The sequence below is a fragment of the Cervus elaphus genome, chromosome 3 (genome assembly GCF_910594005.1).
Source record: "Cervus elaphus chromosome 3, mCerEla1.1, whole genome shotgun sequence".
Lineage (NCBI taxonomy): Eukaryota > Metazoa > Chordata > Mammalia > Artiodactyla > Cervidae > Cervus > Cervus elaphus.
Genome location: NC_057817.1, coordinates 40,071,413 through 40,093,257, shown reverse-complemented (window position 1 = coordinate 40,093,257; position 21,845 = coordinate 40,071,413). Strand labels below are relative to the sequence as shown.

General features: G+C 37.2%; 1 protein-coding gene across 2 annotated transcripts in view; it reads right to left on the bottom strand.

Annotated features, from left to right (window-relative positions):
- SLC2A13 (solute carrier family 2 member 13) overlaps positions 1-21,845 on the bottom strand; it is a 487,541-nt gene that overhangs the window by 262,694 nt on the left and 203,002 nt on the right. For both annotated transcript variants that reach the window (XM_043886959.1, XM_043886951.1), the window contains exon 4: positions 11,874-11,982. In XM_043886959.1, the coding sequence (XP_043742894.1) occupies positions 11,874-11,982 (109 nt within the window). The remainder of the gene's footprint in view (positions 1-11,873; positions 11,983-21,845) is intronic.

Below are 21,845 nucleotides of genomic sequence, written 5' to 3'. Positions count from 1 at the left end.
AAATGTAATATTTTCCTCTGCCCATTTTGGCCTCCATCATTCCTTCTAGTGTGCAACTGCATTATGCCTTGACCAGATCTCCCCAACAGGAGGAATACCTACTGAACCATATACATCAATTTTTCTCCTTCTGGCATTAGCAATGTAGCTCCTTAGAAGATAATATTGCTTTCTCAACTCTGTAAGTGGTTTTAATGACCCACTATTTGCCTTGTAGGTGCAGACATCTTTAGTGAACTTTATGTATGTCCAATGCTTATTTATCATTCCCCTTAAAGATAGCAATTGATGCAAAACAGACTGATCAAACAACCTAGGAATATACCGAGTCAAACCTAATAGAAGTTCTTAGCTCAACTACCTACTTATAACCTACCAGCTATATTACTTATATTCTTTCTACTTTATAAGGTTGTTGTTTCCTTTATTACCAAATGTATGATGGAGCCTCAGATAAAATTATTCATGATTAGGTAATTTGAAACCACTGATCAAATAAATAGTTCTATAAAATCAGTGACTGAAATAGCGTAACTGTAGGTATGGGAAGAAGCAATGAGAGGGAACCATTTCCTGGACCATAACAGATTAGGTGTTATGGTGGTCCAGAGGCTTCTGGCTACTGTTAACAGAGCGTAGCCCAGTAATAGCACATGGAGTGGCCCATCAAGGAAATCCCTGCCTGATCTCGGCATGAGCATTGCTAACGCTATGAAACAAGTTGGTCATGAAATGTCTCCCAAACCTTGGTCAAAATTAAGACCAAAAAAAAAATAATAATAATAAGATAGAAAGGGTTTCTGATGGGCTGCTGAACAGCATCGAAACATGTATATTATCTATAGTGAAACAGATCACCAGCCCAGGTTGGATGCATGAGACAAGTGCTCGGGCCTGATGCACTGGGAAGACCCACAGGGATCGGGTAGAGAGGGAGGTGGGAGGGAGGATCGGAATGGGGAACACATGTAAATCCATGGCTGATTCATGTCAATGTATGGCAAAAACCACTACAATATTGTAAAGTAATTAGCCTCCAACTAATAAAAATAAATGAAAAAAAAAATTCATGTTGCAAATGAAAAAAAAAAAGAAAGGGAAGAGACTGTACAATAAAGAACGTTGCCAACCATCCAGTTCTATAAGAATCAAGTCATTAATCACTGCAGTTGCTCATCAACAATATAGCCTGAAAGGAATTCCGGGTAAAGATCAAGATGAGGCAAAATTGCCAGAACTGCTCCTCAGACAGACAGATATTTTCAGGAGAAATTTTTATGAACCTGATGCTTTTGTCTTCCCATACCTATGAAAACACTAAAACCATTACCTTAGATGCCTATTCCTAGTGACTAGTGACCTTCTACAAGAGATGTGTGCTTGGTCGCACATACCCTCTTCACCAAAATCATGTGTGCACTGCCCTCCCCCTTTGCCTCTTCAAAACAGTTCTCAGAGCTCTCTGAGAGACTGTCTTTAGGTTATTTTCAGGTTGGCCCAAATAAAATGTTCCATTTCTTTCTTAGATTGACTCTTGATTAATATTTTTTCAAAAGCCCCTTGGTAGGTTCAGCTTTATTTCTAAACTTCAACCCCGTGCCCTTATTGCAAACCACTCTTTTTTTAAGTTAGATTTGAGTAAATTCTGTTACTTGCAAATACAATGAACTCTAACTAAAGCATGGCCTAACCTTGGACAGATAATGAAAATGAAGATAATAGGAAGAATATAAAAGATGTGTGTTTGTGTTCACTCAGCCATATCTGACTCTTTGCAATTCCATGGACTGTAGCCCTCCAGGCTCTTTTGTCCATGGGATTCTCTAGGTGGAAACACTGGAGTGGGTTGCCATTTCCTCCTGCAGGGGATCTTCCTGACCCAGATATCCAAGCCGCGTCTCCTGTGGCTCGTCCTTTGGCAGGCAGATTCTTTACCATTGAACCACCTGGGAAGCTCAGTAACAGCTGATAAGGGAGTAAAAGTGAAGGGAATTGCAACTAGCTGAATTTGGACATCTTGGTTCCCCAACCACAGTCCTGGGTTCCCACTGGTCAAATCCTTCACAGGAGGAAGAAGGGCAGAATTGGTGAGAAACAACAGACCGTCTTGTGCATGGAGAGGTTGGTGAGAATAGGATATCCAAATAAAAATGCCCAGCAGTTGGATATGACTATGCATCTCAGAGCTCTGATCTGGAAATGTATGCTAGGCCATTACTAACAGGTAGATGGTCACGGAAACTATGGAAGGGAACAAAATCTCCCAGCAGAGTTACAACTGCAGCCAAGGCCTGGGGAGCACTAGCATTAAAGTGTAAACTAGGTAGAAAACGTCATGAAGGAGACTCAAGATGAAATGCGGTGCTGTGCCAACAAGGGAAATTTCTTAAGAAGAATGCTGACCAAGTGAGGACAGCCCAGATAGCTGAATTAGTGAGAGGATAACAAATGTGAGTTTGGGAAGAGAAGAACCAAACTCCCCGACATCTGAGGACCTTCTGTGAGGCAGACATTTCCTTAACTCATTTCATCCTCAAAACAACCTTTCAAGACAGGTGGCACTACCTCTTTTTAAAGATGAGAGGAAAAGACCAAGGTTCCCTGGGGATGGGCTACATTATGTTCTGTATATCTAGTCCCTGGAGGAGTGCCTTCCCCTTATTTGTTTAAAGAATGACCATTTCTACAATTTTGTAGGTGGTGCTAGTGGTAGAGAACCTGCTTGACAATGCAGGTAGATGGAGAAGGCACAGGTTTGCTCCCTGGTTTGGGAGGATCCCTGGAGGAGGACACGGCAACCCACTACAGTATTGCTGCCTGGAGAATCCCATGGACAGAGGAGACTGCCAGGCTGCAGTCCACAGGGTCCTACAGAGTCGGATACAACCGAAGCGACTTAGCACACACGCACCTGGAACTAACCGGACTGGTTACTCTCAAACTCACATATGATTTGGGGAGCAAGGTTCTACTCTAGGGACAGAGCAGGCCTATTTCCTAGAGCACACCCCTGGATTTTTGTGCTATTATTTCAATTCGTTGACACCATCTCCATTTCTTCTGCTTACCTTTCAGCAAGACATATGAGTGACAGAAAGGTCAGTCAAGGAAACCACATCATCATATCGCCAAAGACGTCCTAGGGAACACAAATCTAAGGGTGCTTCAGAAACTGGTGGGGGGGAATAAATTTCCATTAATCACAAAACTTTAAATTCACACCTGACTCAGAAAACACGCAGAAAGGATCTGACTATCTTTTGAAGTAAACCACAAGTCAGGCCCCCCGGGGTATACTTAGTCACAGCTCCTACACTTCCCAGGGAGGCATTGTTTGTTCTTATTTAAAGGTCACTGAGGTCTTTTCTGGTTTGCTTATATGTGGAATCTAGAAAAAATGGTTGAAATGAACTTGTTCGCAAAGCAGAAATAGAATAACAGATGTAGAGAACAAACTTATGGTTACCAAAGATGTTAAGGGGGAGGCTGGATGAATTGGGATTGACATATATACCCTACTATGTAGAAAGAAGAAAACTAATGTAAATATCTACTGTATAGCGCTGGATACTACTCAGTGCTCTGTGGTGACCTAAATCGGATGGGAATCCAAAAAAGAGTGGATATATGTACACATATAGCTGGTTTACTTTGCTGTATGGTAGAAGCTAACACAACATTGTAAAGCAACTATACTTGAACAAAAGTTAACTTTAAAAACGTCACTGAGGTCTTTTCTCCCTGACTAAACATAAGAGGAAAAGAATGTATCTAACACTGAAGCAGATAGCACTCCTATCACATTTATTAGTTAGAAAAAAAAATACTACTTTCCCTTTTCCTATATTTTGAAAATTAGAGACAAGTATCAAAAAAAAAAATAGGGTATTATAACAATTTTGTATTTACAGAGGATGCTTCAAATGCTGGACTGATGGATGGATTTGGGCCAAAGAGGACAAGCTAACTATGCAATGCCTCTGCTTTTCACAAATGATCTGGCATTTTCTAAGCGTTTTGTTCCATTCATACTACCTGCTGAGAACCTCAGAGAGAGTAAAACATCACATTTGGTTCAGACTTACCACACGAGAAAGCAAACCCTTATTCTTTTCTTATTTCCTGTCACCTTTGTTTTTCTCTATATTTACCACCATCTGGCTGACTTGTTGTACTGTGTTTCCTTTGCATGGTAATTTTTCACACTAGGAGACTTTGTTGGGGATAAAATATGATAATGGAACAAATTCAAAACTACTGCACTTATGAAATCAAATTATTAAATATGATTAACAAGTATAATACCATCAGGCTGGCCTGTCCACAAACTCTAGATCAGCATATAAAGCAAAGGCCTCAACTGGGTACTAGCAGTTTAGTCTGATGCATTTGATAATTCTTGAGATGGATGCAACTTTATTAGCTCATAGTCATTTTGGACTTTTATCCTTGGGTGGTACTGAATTTCACTAACTTTGGTTTGTTTACATATCACTCCCAAACAAGTTTTAAAGTGACAGCCCTAGGCACTTGAGGTGTTCTACCACTAAAGGGTAGCCCAGATGACTCAGAGTAAGAAAATCAGGTTGTATCCTCAGTCAGTTTTCACCCCAATCCCAAAGAAGGGCAGTGTTCAAGAATGTTCAAACTACCACACAATTGTGCTCATTCCCCATGCTAGTAAGGCTATGTTTAAAACCCTTCAAGCTAGGCTTCAGCAGTAGAAGCCTATTCAGTAGAAGCTCAGTTCAACTTCTTGAACTGAGGACTTCCAGATGTACAAGCTGGGTTTAGAGAAGGCAGAGAAACCAGAGATCAAATTGCCAACATTCACTTGATCACAGAGAAAGCAAGGGAATTTCAGAAAAATATCTACTTCTGCTTCACAACCAACTGTGGAAAATTCTTAGAGATGGTAATATCAGACTATTTTATCTGTCTCTTGAGAAAGATGTATGTGGGTCAAGAAGCGACAGTTAGGACCTTACATGGAACAACTGACTGGTTCAAAATTGGGAAAGGAGTACAATGAGGTTGTATACTGTCACTCTGTTTATTTAACTTATATGCAGAGTTCATCATGCAAAATGCTGGGATGGATGAGTTACAAGCTGGAATCAAGACTGCCAGTAGAAACATCAACAATGTCAGATATGCAGATGATACCACCCTAATGCCAGAAAGTGAAGAGGAACTGAATAGCCTCTTGATGAGGGTGAAAGAGGAGAGTGAAAAGGCTGGCTTAAAACTCAACATTCAAATAGTGAAGATCATGGCATGCCATCCCATCACTTCACGTCAAGGGCAAAAAGTGAAAGCAGTGACAGATTTTCTCTTCTTGGTCCCCAAAATCACTGCAGATGGTGACTGCAGCCATGAAATTAGAAGTTGCTTGCTCCCTGGAAGGAAGGCTATGACAAACCTAGACAGCATATTAAAAAGAAGAGATATCACAAAGGGCTGTATTGTCAAATCCATGGTTTTTCCAGTAGTCATGTAGGGATGTGAGACTTGGATCATAAAGAAAGCTGAGCACCAAAGAACTGATGTTTTCGAATGGTGGTGCTGGAGAAGAATCTTGAGAGTCCCTTGGTCATCAAGGAGATCAAACCAGTCAATTCTAAAGAAAATCAACTCTGAATACGCACTGGAAGGAGTGAAGCTGAAGCTCCAGTACTTTGGCCACCTGATGTGAACATCTGACTCACTGGAAAAGACCCTGATGCTGGGAAAGACTGAAGGCAAAACGAGAAGAGGGTTGCAGAGGATGAGATGGTTGGACAGCATCACCAATTCAATGAACATGAACTTTGGCATACTCTGAGAGATAGTGAGGAATAGGGTGGCCTGGCTTGCTGCATGCAGTCCATGCAGTCAGAAAGAGTCAGACACGACTTAGCAATTGAACAACAACCACCCTCAGCTCTAAAACTCATGTTACAGTGGACAAGTCACTTTAACTCATTAAGCCTTTGCTTCCTTAGTTTGAGAATAAACAGAAGAACTACCTTGCTGACTCAACAGGATATTTATAAAGAACAAGAGAGGTCACGTCTATGAAAATTTTTATAGTGTTATATATAAAAAACAGTAAACATGTTTGTTTTTACCATTACATTAATAAATAATTATATCACTGAAGAGGCTAAAAGTGTTGTCCTATTTTTTCTTTTCTGTTAATATCTATTTTATATGCTAGAGTAGTACCAGGTATTAGGTTGGCGTAAATGTAATTCTGGTTTTGGACAGTGAACTTTAAATCATTATAACTAGACTCAAAAACATTTTTATTAAACAAAATATTAACCATTACAATCAACACATTTTTGCAAATGAGAAATAAATCTGTCTATTCCTGTAGCATAAAAACTCGTGCTTTGGGATTTGACAAACTCTTGGAAAGCATTTTCTGCCTACTGCTGGATGTGGAAGTGTTTTCCCTGCAAAAATTGTCAAGATGCTTGAAGAAGTCATAGTCAGTTGGCCAGAGGTGAGGAGAATATGGCAGATGAGGCAGAACTTTGTGGCCCAATTCATTCAACTTTTGAAGCATTGGTTGTATGATATACAGTCAGGCGTTGTCATGGAGAAGAATTGGGCCCATTCTGTTGATCAATGCCGGCTGCAGGTGTTGCAGTTTTCGGGGCATCTCATCAATTTGCTCAGCATACTTTCTCAGATATAATGGTTTCGTTAGTATTCAGAAAGCTGTAGTGGATCAGACTTGTAGCAGATCATCGAACAGTGACCATGACCTTTTTTTGTGCAAGTTTGGCTTTGGGAAGTGCTTTGGAGCTTCTTCTCAGTCCAACCACTGAGCTGGTTGTTGCTAGTTGTCATATAAAACTCACTTTTCATTGCACATCACAATCCAATTGGGAAATGCTTCATTGTTATTGTGAAGAATAAGAGAAGATGACACTTTAATGATGATGCTTTTGATATGTGGTCAGCTCATGAGCCACTGATTTATGGAGCTTTTTCACCTTTCCAATTTGCTTCAAATGCCAAATGACCATAGAATGGTTGATGTTGAGTTCTTCAGCAACTTCTCGTGCAGTTTTAAGAGGATCAGTGTCAATGATCCTCTGTACTGTGAATCTGTTAGCTGTTTGCTAACCACCACTGCACTGTAAAGTTGTAAGCAGTCCCTGGGCCAAATGCGTTGCTGATGTTGTGAGTTATCTCCACTGCTTTATGGCCCATTTTGAACTCAAATAAGAAAATTGCTCGAATATGCTTTTTTGCTTAATATCATTTCCCTAGACTAAAATAAATATAAAATAAACAGCAACTAATAAGGCATTAGCAAAAAAAATGAAGCGAGAAATGCACATGAAAATAATGTATAACATAACCCATTTATTTACAAATGTATTTCAATATCAAATAACAAAGTTCAACAATGCAAAATCGCAATTACTTTTGCACCAACCCCATATTTAAGTGAAGTGAAGTGAAGTGACTCAGTCATGTCTGACTCTTTGCTACCCCATGGACTGTAGCCCACCAGACTCCTCTGTCCATGAGATTTTCCAGGCAAGAATACTGGAGGGGGTTGCCATTTCCTTCTCCAGGGGATCTTCCTAACCCAGGGATTGAAACCCAGGTGTCCTGCATCACAGGCAGATGCTTTAACCTCTGCGCCACCAGGGAAACCCATATTAATGCTTAGTAAATGATAGCTATTAAGATTAGTATTGTGAGGCCATTTTTTCCAAAGCCTTCTATTATCTCTAGTAAACACAAAGAAGTAGTGATCCACCGGAGATTAAAGTAAAGCAGTTATGCAGGTGGGAATGATCTGCCCATCCCATGGAACTGCCTATCTCCTACCCCTACTTTAAGTTAGTAGCAAAGAGAAAGAAGAGATGAATCTGGGAGCATTAATCTAAAAGAAGAGCAGTTTAAAAATAGCAGACTATTTAGAGTGTCCAAAATAAGTTTATACACCCACAATCCCTTTTACCTGAAGCTGACATAAAAGCTTAAAATTCTGGATTTTCTTCTCCTCTTTACTGCAAATTTTCTGTGTAACCTTAAAATGATCCATTTAAACACTTGGTTTTTCCAGGTAAAACTCTGCTACCTTCCATCTGTCCAAGATGGACTAATTTTATGTTTATCAAGACATATCAAAATATAGCTTAAGTTCCTCAAAAGAAGCAAGATGCTAACAAACCCAAATGTAGCCAAGTGTTTCCTTTCTTTTACTTTTTCTCTTTTTCTTTTTTTCCTCTCTCTCCCTCACTACCACCTAATTACTCACCTATACACATTTTGGTTGTGGAAATAATAATGTGGGAATGACCCCTTTATTAATAAAATAGAAACTTTTAGCTAGAAATTGGAACATTATTGACATTATAACCAGAGTTTAGAATAGATCACATGAGAATTACTTTGAGTTGTTTTCACATCATATTCTTCATAGATCACTACTCTTCCAATTATTTTGACACGTGGAAATATTTTATTGGTCTGTGAGGTAGTGCAATAATATAGCAGGAATATATCAGGAAAATAGAACTCTATTTGCTTGTTCTCTCTTGTGAATAGAGAATAAGCTATTCAGCAGCATGTTTGAAATTATTGATTAGAGTCATAATAGAAAATTGCCTCTTCTAAAAGTTAAATGTACTGTCTGAAGTATGTAACAGTTCTAAGACCTTAGAAGTCCTATGCTCGATGTGACAGTAGGATGATAATGTATGGGTTAGGATATAAACATGATTTATACAAATATAAGATACTTGGATACACTCACAACAGATATATGTGTGTGTGTGTGTGTGTGTATATTCACAGCAGATAATAAATATTCTAAGAAATAAATCTATTCCCTTAACTGATATAGAACATTAATTCATGGATATAGAATTAAAGATCCTACGAGGGAGACCAGAGAAAACTAAACATGGTAAGATTATATAATACAATTGTAAGGAAGATTTATGTTTCAATATTTTTTCATATGATCTTTTATCAACTGTTCTGGGTAAAAAACAGAATTCAAACTTGGGGTGGAAAATGGATTTTATAAAAAACATTTCAACTTCTACAGATTATTAAGTTTTGGTTGGAAATACAAAGGCGCACTGCCTACTTCATTCTCCACTTGAAAGAGAAGAAGCAAAAAAGAATAAAGAGTAATATACATAAAAATATTCATAAAAACAGAATTCTGAATTAAATAACATTTTAAAATGAAAAAAAGTAATAGATATTTTCTTGTAAAGGCAACAAAAAGTAAGCTATTAAGCTGCATTTAAGAGATTATTTTAAACTATAAGAAATAAAAATTATGGTAGTATTTACTGTATCTTAAGGATAATGGGGGAAAATGGAAAAGAAACACATATACATGCACACACATGAATACAGACTAGATAATGTAGAAGAAAACACATTATATGAGAATCCTAAATTAGGCATTTTCCATCCAAATAATAAAAATAGTATGGTCTATTTTAAATAAATTGATTTACAGTGTTTTTTTTTTAACTTATTTTTATTTTTTTATTTTTTCATTTATTTTTATTAGTTGGAGGCTAATTACTTTACAATATTGTAGTGGTTTTTGTCATACATTGACATGAATCAGCCATGGATTTACATGTATTCCCCATCCCGATTCCCCCTCCCACCTCCCTCTCTACCCGATCTGGGCATACACACCGAGGAAACCAGATCTGAAAGAGACACGTGCACCCCAATGTTCATCGCGGCACTGTTTATAATAGCCAGGACATGGAAGCAACCTAGATGCCCATCAGCAGACGAATTGATTTACAGTTTTATGGGCTTAAAATATGAATGTCTGAAGTTATGTACTATGAAAAACCAACGGTTACTTAGCACGGGTAACATCATATAAGTGTCTAGTCTTCTAAACTCTAATACTAAGGTTAAATTTAAGTCTGCAGGGAGTTGCCAGCTATTCTGCATCATGTAGACACAGTATAAAATTAACCATAATTTACCTTATTTTATTATTCTTACTTTCCAGGATTAATACTCAACTACAAGCAACAGCTGTATTGAAGACATTACCTATTAGTTTGTGACAAGCAAAGTACATTAATGACTATCATACATCTTATGGAATATCAGGATCCTTACAGTCATATCACTTGATCTCACTGTGAAAAGACTGAGAATTTGGAGAAATAAATACTTTATTAAAATTTGAAAACCTGAATCAGCACATTTTACATTAGATATCACAAGTGGACTTGTGATATAACAATCATTTCATCTAGGAACACACTGACTTCACCTCATCCACCAATTAGATTGGCCCTGTCTGTGATCCTTGTTTTACAGGACTACAAAAAAGCACAACAAAAATTCACTTTCTACGCTTTAAACTTGTCAAATTTAAATGCCAAGAAAAGGGTAGAACAAACAAAAGATTTTCAGAAATAGGACAGATGTTAAATTAGGTTGATGAACTAGATTTGTACATAGGATTATTACTGCATTGCGTTGTTTGAAAGACTGGTGCTAGCCTTGCTACAATTCCATACCATTACCACACTAAGGACAGTGAATGTGCCTCAGAAAAGTCATGGTATGCCACGTCCAGGAACAAAAATGCTAGGTGCTATACTGACAGATAAGCTTAAAAGATATGATAATGGTGAGGAAAAGATGAAAGTAAATGTTAGAGGGGAGGAGAGAACCAATATTAAAATGTAGCTCAGAAAGCTGATGGCTAACAAGGATTACCATTAAAGTCAAATTCACAAAGGGTATGGATATATTCAAGTTGGAGTTTCTTAATCAATTCCAACTTAATCTAATGGGTCCTTGGGCCCTAGTTACTACTTTAACTACTTCACTCTTCTGAAATTACCACTGAATAATTCATTATAACCCAAGTAATTTAAAAAATCAAAAGTCCCCAAAACAAATGGTTTACTAGGTAAAATCCAATTTTACATAATTTGTATTTTTCTAATGAATAATTTTAACCAGTATGTATAGGGGAAAGTTTCTGAGAACACAGGAGCTTTTCACCAATAACCAGATTCTCAGCAAAAATCATGACTTTTCTCTAACCCATATTCTGTCACCTAGGATCTTAAAAGTCTCCTCTTGGAACAATCTTACGTAGTTCTTATGACAATTTGAAATTCTGTATTAAATTGTGAATTTATTTAATGTGTTGTTTCCTCCACCAGTCTGTATACACTATTAGGCCAAGAACCATGTCTCCTGTATTCACTGCTATGTACCTAGTACAAAATCAACCATCAAAAATGGGTTTAACATCGAATGAATGAAATACGGTAGAACACCCACTCTTCACTCTGCTTCACCCACAACACACATACAACTTTGAGAATTACTGTGAAAACTAGAAAACGTGGAACTTTGGTATATTCCCTACTTCTTTGCTCCCAGTCCATCCCTGGTCCACTGTACTCTAGTTGTAAAAGACATACTTCTATTAATGTTCTTATCACATTGCATTGTAACTGACTGCCCTAAAAGGAAATGAACTAGTTGTGTGTCCACTGATCTCTAATAAATGCCAGGTTTACCCTTTGGTTTACTTTTTAATGAGAATCAAGAAATAGCTTATGAAAAATGACACATTTAGTAGCTCAAAATAAAAGAAACTAATTGATGGCATAAAAAAGAAATTCTAAGAAATCAAATAAAGCCAATAATTACAATGAACAAAATAAGTCACTCTTTTAGTTAAAATTTGGTAAGACTGTTAAACACTGTACAGTTAAGTATCTCCCCAAAGGAGAATTCTATACATTTAATAAAAACAAATCACCAAGAGTCCTACTATTTGTTTTCCATATAAAATAATTCCTCACAATCTTTTCAATAAAAAGTCAGAGAGAAATACATACATGATGGTGTTAATGCCTGAGAGCTGTTGGAACATTTGTAGACCACAACCCACAATTAACGCTCGACGAGTTGGGGGATAACTCAGCATTCTGCAGATCACAGGTCCAGCTTTTTAAAAAAAAAAGAAGGAAAAAGAAGGACACATCTATTATTTTTAGCTCCCACAGTAATTATTCCCATTAGGATAAATTTCCCCAAATCTCTATGGAATCAACACAACTTGGCATTTAAAAATAGAACGTGTGTACTTTTATAGAAGTAGGGGCATAATATATTTTTGAAAACAGTTTATATTTGAGTTGAAACTATAAAATTAAAGAGAGAGAATTCAAGTTAAAACATTTTATGGATACTAGGGGGAAGATCTACAAAACTGTAATGGTTAGAAATTTTTTTCCCTTAAATTCCTATGAGCTGTAATAACCACTCTGTTCTTCTGCTTCCCAGGCAATTAATTACTATTTAAAATCCACTCAATGTAGGACAACTTACAAAGTCACTGGAAAAATTGCTTTAATCAACTGAAAGAATGGCATTCATTAAAAAACAATTAAACAAGGAACAGAATTTATTACAATTTATCTGACTAAAGTAACAAACTTCTTTCCAATGTATTTAACTAAAGTTAAGGAATCTGACTGTGATATCAGACTTAGTTATGACTGAAATGAATATTATTAATAAAAATACCCAAAAGATGATATAGAGATAAAATTTAAAATCTATTTTATATAGGTATATGTATGATATTTCTAGATTTTTTAATAGTTTCCTAGCGGTATTCAATGATAATTTCAAAATATAAATGGGCTTTCAAAATGGGTGTCTCTATATCAGAATCTAGACCAATTCTGAAAAGCTCTAGATCTGAACCCTTAGGCCTTAAGTAAGGTAACTAACCAACTGAGGCCTATCATTTGGACATAACTACCAAAAGTGCCCCTTCTATTCCCAGAAGTGCTTGTTACAACTTCACAGAGGCATGCTGTAGAGTGTCATTACGGTGCCAGAGTTGACTAAAAGGACCTTTGGTATTCCTGTTGTATGAGAAATAGCCTGCGATCACTAGGATGTTAATTGCTTCATTGGAGGAATTTTTCCTGGAGGCTACTTTTTTTTTTTTTTTTTTTTTTAAGTAAACCCTAAACCAAGTCATGGGAAGGACTGATGTTGAAGCTGAAACTCCAATATTTTGGCCACATGATGAGAAGAGCTGACTCATTTGAAAACACCCAGATGCTGCGAAAGATTGAGGGCAGGAGAAAGGGACGACAGAGGATGAGATCATTGGATGGCATCACCGACTCAATGGACATAGGTTGGGTAGACTCCAGCAATTTGTGATGGACAGGGAGGCCTGGCATGCTGCGGTTTTATGGGGTCACAAAGAGTCGGACACGACTAAGTGACTGAACGGATGCTGATAATGAAACCAAATCAGGTAAAAATCTGAGAAAATTTCACTATTTTGGAATCTTCTGGAAATCTAATATTCCAGTTCATAGAAATGGAATAGAATGTGCTATTGTCTCAGCAATAAAAGTTAATACAGCATGTCAAGACAGAGCATTAATTAGTATTGAGCATTACTGGGTGAAGATATTCATCTCTACACAGGAATGATTATAATCACATGAAGACTTGATTGACTTCCAACAATTTTGTCTCTAGATGGTAAGACTGTACATACCCATTTAGAAAGCAGGCTAAGAGTATTATAAATGTCAAATTGTTTTATATTTAAGTAAAGTTTTAAGAAGGTTGTTTCAAATAGGTAAATTTTATGACAAATAGAAATATATCTGGATCAGTTCTCTGAAAAGCAGGCTCATCTGCAAACTTAGAAATCTATGAATGAGCCACAAAATAAGGACTGTGCATACCATCACATAAATATCTACCTATTTCCATAAATCAAAAAATTCAAATAAAAGATTATTCAGTGGCTAAGTTGTAGCTGATTGTTTGTTATCCCATGGACTGTAGCACCCAGGATCCTATGTCTTTACAGAATCAGACTTTACTTTCACCACCAGACACATCCATAGTTGAGCACTGCTTACGCTTTGGTCCATTACTTAATTCTTTTGGGAGTATTTAGTGATTGCCTTCCATCCATCCCCAGTAGCATACTGGACACCTTCCCACCTGGGGGGCTCATCTTCCATTGTAATATATCTGTGCCTTTTCATGTTGTTAATGGGGTTCTTGCAGCAAGGATAACAGAATGGGGTGCCGTTTCCTCCTCCAGTGGACCATGTTTTGTCAGAACTCTTCACTATGACACATCTGCCTTGGGTGGCCTGGTATAGCATGGCTCAAAGCTTCATTGAGTTACGCAAGCCCTTTTGCCACGACAAGAATGTGATCCAAGAAAGGAAATATAATTTACTTTATATACCATGAAAAAATTTAAAGACAACAACTATGATGTTGTGACAAACAGAACAACAACAACAAAAACCCAAGCCCCTTTTTCAGCTTTTAGGAAACTCCACAGATGAGAAACTGGTCTTCTGCAAGAAATCTATCATAATCTTTGGATAGATGTATCTATTTTCTCTATTAACCTGTTTCATGACTTGACAGACAGTTTAAGCAATACTGATTTGGGAGGGCAGAAAAATAAAGAGAAAATGATGACAAATTAGGGTTAAAATTTTATTTGCCAGAATATCAAGAGATAAATTATCACACAACATCACATATTTATTTCCTAGTTTGTTTTTTTTTTTTAAATCTGGGTTTTGAAAAATAGAGCTGGAGTAACTAGGTTCCTTGACTTTAAACTATACTCCAAAGCTACAGGAATCAAAACAGCATGGTACTGGCACAAAATCAGAAATATAGAGCAATGGAACATAAGGTCCAGAGATAAACACAAGCACCTACAGTCATCTAATCTATGATAAAGGAGGTGAGAACTGGACATGGACCAACAGACTGGTTCCAAATTGGGAAAGGAGTATGTCAAGGATGTATACTGTCACCCTGCTTAACTACCTTATATGCAGAGGACACCATGGCAAATGCTGGGCTAGATGAAACACAAGTTGGAATGAAGATTGCCAGGAAAAATAGTAATAACCTCAGATATGCAGATGACACCACCCTTATGGCAGAAAGTGAGGAGGAACTGAAGAGCCTCTTGAGGAAAGTCAAAGAGGACAGTGACATGCTGGCTTAAAAGTCAACATTCAAAACACGAAAATCAAGGTATCTGGTTCCATCATTCATTCATTCATTCATTTCAGTTGCTCATTCCTGTCCAACTCTCTGCGACCCAAAGGACTGCAGCACACCAGGCCTCCCTGTCTGTCACCAACTTCCAGAATTTACTCAAACTCATGTCCATTGAGTCAGTGATGCCATCCAACCATCTCATCCTCTGTTCGTTCCCTTCTCCTCACACCTTTAATCTTTCCCAGCATCACGGTCTTTTTCCAATGAGTCAGCTCTTTGCATCAGGTGGCCAAAGTATTGGAGTTTCAGCTTCAGCATCAGTCCTTCCAATGAACAACCAGGACTGATCTCCTTTAGGATGGACTGGTTGGATCTCCTTGCAGTCCAAGGGACTCTCAAAAGTCTTCTCCAACACCGCAGTTCAAAAGCATCAATTCTTCCGCACTCCGCTTTCTTTATAGTCCAACTCTCACATCCATACCCAACTACTAGAAAAGCAATAGCTTTGACTAGATTGTCCTTTGTTGGCAAAGCAATGTCTCTGCTTTTTAATAAGCTGTCTAGGTTGGTCATAAATTTTCTTCCAAGGAGCAAACATCTTTTAACTTCACGGCTGTAGTCACCATCTGCAGTGATTTTGTAGCCCAAGAAAATAAAGTCTGCCACTGTTCCCACCATTTCCCCATGTATTTGCCATGAAGTGATCAGACTGGATGCCATGATCTTAGTTTTCTGAATGTTGAGTTTTAAGCCAACTTCTTCACTCTCTTCTTTCACTTTCATCAAGAGGCTCTTTAGTTCTTCTTCACTTTCTGCCATAAGGGTGGTGTCATCTGCATATCTGAAGTTATTGATATTTCTCCCCACAATCTTGATGCCAGCTTGGGCTTCATCCAGCCCAGCATTTCTCATGATGTACTCTACATATAAGTTAAATAAGCAGGGTGACAATATACAGCCTTGACGTACTCCCTTCCTGATTTGGAACCAGTCTATTGTTCCATGTACAGATCTAACTGTTGCTTCCTGATCTGCAAACAGATTTCTCAAGAGACACATCAGGCAGTCTGGAATTCCCATTTCTTTAAGAATTTTCCACAGTTTATTGTGATCCACAGAGTCGAAGGCTTTGGCATAGTCAATAGAGCAGGAGATGTTTTTCTGGAACTGTTGCTTTTTCAATGATCCAACAGATGTTGGCAATTTGCTCACTGGTTCCTCTGCCTTTTCTAAATCCAGCTTGAACATCTGGAAGTTCACAGTTCACATATTGTTGAAACCTGGCCTGGAGATTTTGAGCATTACTTTGCTAGTGTGTGAGTAGAGTGCAATTCTGTGGTAGTTTGAGCATTCTTTGGGATTGCCTTTCTTTGGGATTGGAATGAAAACTGACCTTTTCCAGTCCTGTGGCTACTGCTGAGTTTTCCAAATTTGCTGGCATATTGAGTATAGCACTTTCACAGCATCATCTTTTAGGATTTGAAACAGCTCAACTGGGATTCCATCACCTCCACTAGCTTTGTTCGTAGTGATGCTTCCTAAGGTCCACTTGACTTCCCATCCATGATGTCTGGTTCTAGGTGAGTGATCACAGCATCATGAATATCTGGGTCTTGAAGATCTTTTCTGTATAGTTCTTCTGTTTATTCTTGCCACCTCTTCTTAATATCTTCTGCTTCTGTTAGGTCCATACATTTTCTTTCCTTTATTGTGCCCATCTTTGCATGAAAAGTTCCCTTGATATCTCTGGTTTTCTTAAAATGATCTCTAGTCTTTCCCATTCCATCTGGTTCCATCACTTCATGGAAAATAGATGGGAAACAATGCGAACAGTGACAGGCTTTATTTTCTTGGGCTCCAAAATCACTGCAGATGGTGACTGCAGCCATGAAAAAAAAAGACATTTGCTCCTTGGAAGAAGAGCTAGGACCAACATAGACAACTTATTAAAAGCAGAGACTTTTTGGACTGCATGATCAAACCAGTCAGTCCTAAAGGAAATCAGTCCTGAATGTTCATTGGAAGGACTGATGCTGAAGCTGAAACTCCAATACTTTGGCCACCTGATGCGAAGAACTGATTCACTGGAGAAGACCCTAATGCTTGGAAAGATTGAAGACAGGAGGAGAAGGGGATGACAGAGAACGAGATGGTTGGATGGCATTATCAACTCGATGGACATGAATTTGAGCAATCTCTGGGAGTTGGTGATGGACAGGGAAACCTGGCAGGCTGCAGTCAATGGGGTTGCAAAGAGTCAGACATGGCTGAGTGACTGAACTGAACTGAAAGTTTCTTCAGTAAGTGGTGCTAGGAGAACTAGACAGCTACATGTAAAAGAATAAAGTTAGAACACTCCCTAGCACCACACACAAAAAATAAACTCAAAATTGATTAAAGACCTAAGTGAAGGCTAGATACTATAGAAAGAATAGAACACAGGCAGAACACTTTCTGACATAAATTGCATCAAGATCTGTTTTGATATATCTCTTTATTTTATTAAAAAAAAAAAGATAAATGGGGCCTAATTAAACTTAAAAGCTTTTGCACAGCAAAGAAACTGTAAATAAAATGAATAGACAACCATATAATGAGAGAAAATATTTGCAAACAAAGCGGCTGACAAGGGATTAATCTAATATACAAATAGCTCATGCAGCTGAATATAAAAAAATTAAAAACAACCAACAATCCAATCAAGAAGTGGATGAAAGATCATATTTCTCCAAAGAGGACATACAGATGGCCAAAACACACGCAAAAAGATCACTAATTATTGGAGAAAGGCAAATCAAACTACAAAGAGGTATCAGCTTCACATAGGTCAGAATGGCCACTATCAAAAAAATCTATAAACAATCAATGCTGGAGAGGATGTGGAGAGAAGAACCTTCCTACACTGTTGGTAGGAATGTAGATTGGTACATATGGAGAAAAGTATAAAGGATCCTTAAAAAACTAAAAGTAGAGCTACCATGTGATCCTGTCATCTGGAGAAAATCATAATTTGAAAAGGTACATGCACCTAATGTTCATTACAGCACTATTTACCGTAGCCAGGACATGGAAGCAACCTAAATGTTCATCAACAGAGGAATGCATAAAAAAGATCTGGTACACACACACACACACACACACACACAATGGAATATTACTAAGCCACGAAGTAGAATGAAATAATGTCTTCTCCAGCAACATGGATGGACCTAGAGAGTGTCACACTGAAATAATTTAAGTCAGACAGAGAAATACAAAAATCATATGACTTTGTTTACATGTAGAACCTAAAAAAAAATTACAAAATGAACTTATTTACAAAACAGAGTCAGAGATATAGAAAACAAGCTTATGATTACCAGGGGGAAACAGAGGAAGGGAGAAATTGGGAGACAGGGATTAACATATGTACACTACTATATATAAGATAGATAACTAATAAGGACCTACTGTACATAGGTTCTCAAAACTCTGTAATGACCTATATGGGAAAAGAATCTAATAAAGAGTAGATATATATATATGTATACCTGATTCACTTTGCTGAACAGCTGAAACAAACACAATACTTTAAATCAACTATACTCCAATAAAAATGAAAAACAATGTTACAGCTAAAACATATGGTTACATCTGGGTTTTAGACTTTCTTTTGGTTTGGAATTCCTGATAATAATAAACAATGGTAGTTCCTTTATTATACTGAAATATTTTTTAAAGATAAATTTTGGTCATAGCAGCTGTACATCTGATTATGCATAAACAGATTTAAAGAATTTTCTTTCATTAAAATTATAAACCAAGCTTTAGCAGGCAGTAAAACTAACTTCATGAATGCAAACCATTAATCTTCATTTCATGCAAGCTATGAGGCAAGAAATATTCAAATATATTAATTGGTAGAATGTGAAAATTTAAACTGTCATGTTCTACTTATAAAATTCCTTTTGAGTTTTGTAATTAAAAACATGTTATGTACACAAACATTTCACAGTTTATTGTTAACAAAACATTTGTCTTTGAAAAACAGAAATTCCCACATAATAAAAACTAAAACCTCTAGATAACTAAAGCAAAATGGAAATGCAAAATATAAAAAATAATACAAAGTAAACAATACAGGCAAAAACTCCAAATGGGTTCATCTTTTCCATCATTCTGAACACCTCATACTAAGTATCACTAACTTTCACAGTGGTCATGCAGTTGTGGCAGGGCTCTGGGGGCAGGGCTGTAAAGGACGGTCTGAAGAGTGTAGCCATTCCTGTGGACAGGCTGACTATGAAGAAGCTGTGCCTACAGAAGTTTCTCCGGGTATGATTAAAAAATGCACTAGACCACACTTTGTATAAAATTCCAGGTCCTGACTTCCACTTTCAGATAAGATGAAGTAACAGTTACCAGATTTACCTCCAATATGCAACAATTAAAAAGCCACGCAAAAATGCATGAAACAATACTTCACATGATGAGGAGGCAAAGAATACGACTCGTGAGATTCAGGAAGTAAATGAGATGAACCCTACAAATGCCCCAGCTAAAATCTGGAGTAAAGCATTCAGGCAGTAATACAGGAGGCTGCAGGATGCGGAGGGGAAGCCAGGCAAGCTGACGGCCACCTTGAGTTGAAACAATGCCACTCAGGACCCAGGTAACTAGAGTTCACGGGGCAGAGGGCTGGAGAGACGAGAGGGTCACAGAGAGGACACTGGAGATATGCAGGACTCTTTGAATTTTCAGTTGAGGACTGATCAGTAAACGTTTTGTGAAGAAACCACCCCAGGCAGGGGAAAGAGTAGCAGGAAAGAACTACAGTAAATGAACTCCAGGAATTTACAGAAGACTAGCATAAGGAAGAATATTCAGAAGAGTTTTACCTCAGTAATATATATATTTAGTTCAAGATTAAACATTGCTTGGACACCATCTAAAACAGTTTTAAATTAAAGACTCAAATGCTTCCAAGTGAGTGAGTAGCATCCCAGAACCAAGTTCAACAGTAAGATAAAATTTAATAAATCTGGCATACCATAAAAAATTACCAGGCATGCAAAAAGGTGGGAAAGTACAACTTGTAATGATAAAGAGTTTAATTTAGCAAAAGGACATAACAACCCTAAATGTCTTTGCACCTAATAAAAGCTTCAAAATATATGAAGCAAAAAACACAACTGCAAGGGAAAACAGAAGAACCCAAAGTTGTACTTAGATATCTCATTACCTCTTTCTGAGTAATAGCAAAAGGAGGCTAAGCAAAGATAATCAGCAAAGATACAGAAGACACCAACAGCACTATAAACAAACTTGACCTAACATTCAGACAACATCCTATAGAACAAATGTTCTTTTCAACAGTAAATGCATGTTAAATGTCTTAGAACATTTATTGAGATAGATTATATTCTGAGCTCTAAAACTGGTCTCAATTAATTTAAAAGGATTCAAGTCATACAGAGAATGTTCTCTGATTATAATAAAATTAACATACAAATCAATAAATGGAAAGACAATTGGAAAATTCCCCCCAGATCAGAACCTGAATAACAAATTTCCATGGATCAAACAAATTATGGGAAATTAGAAAGTATTCTGAACTAAAATAATATGAAAATGCATCATAGAAAAATTTGTGAAATGGAGCTAAAGTAGAATACAGGAAAATTTATAGCAATGACCTCAGCTTCCACCTTACAAAATCAAAAGAGGGACAAAAGAAACCCCCCAAAAGCACAAGATAAAATAATAATAAAGATCAGAATGGAAATCCATTAAATAGATAAGGAGACAACTGAGAAAAAAAATCAATCAAATGAAACCAAAATCTGGCTTGCTGAAAATATCAATAAAATTGATAAACTTTGAGCCAGATTGTGGAAGGCTGAATAATGGCCCCTCAAAAGATATATATCCTCTAATCCCTAGAGCTTGTTAATGTTACCTCAGATGTCAAAAAACAGTGTTTGTGGATATGAGTAAGGATTTTGCATATGGGAAGATTATCCTGGATTATTACATTTGGGCCTAAAAGTTATCACATGTAACTCTATAAGAGGGAGGCAAAAAGAGATTCAGACAGAATAGGAGAATGCAATGTGACCATGAGTGTATATGTTGAACTGATGTAGCCCTAAGCCAAGGAATGCTGGTCAATATATAAATATTTTTTTAAAGCAAGAAACAGACTTCCCTCTGGAGTCTCTAGTGGGTGCATGGCCCTGAAGATACTTTGATTTCAACCTAGTAAAACTTACTTTGAACCAGACTGTGAGAACAAATTTCTATTGTTTTACGTTACCAAGTTTGTGGCACCCATGGGAAAAGATCAGGGAAAAAAAAGAGAGAAGACACAAATCACCAACATCATAAATGAAGGAACTAAAATCAATACAGATATCTACAGATATTTAAAGAATAATGAAAGAGCATTATGAACAACTTTATGGCATTATATTCAACATCTTGGATATAACAGACAAATAACCTAAAAGAGAATCTTCCAAAGCTATCTCAAGACACAGCTTGACTATATATAGCCTTATAAGCTATTTAAAATACTGAATTCATAGTACTCTGAACTTTCTGCTAATTGGAAGTGGTTTGACGGGAAGTAGACCAGTGGTTCCATATGGAGGGAAGAGTTACAAAGGGGGACAAAGCAGTCTTTGAGAGGCATGGATACGTGTTCACTATTTTGATTGTAGTGAGGGTTTCACAGTATATACATGTATCAAAATTTCTCAAATTACAAGCCTTATCTATGGGCCAGTTATTGTATGTAAATTATACCT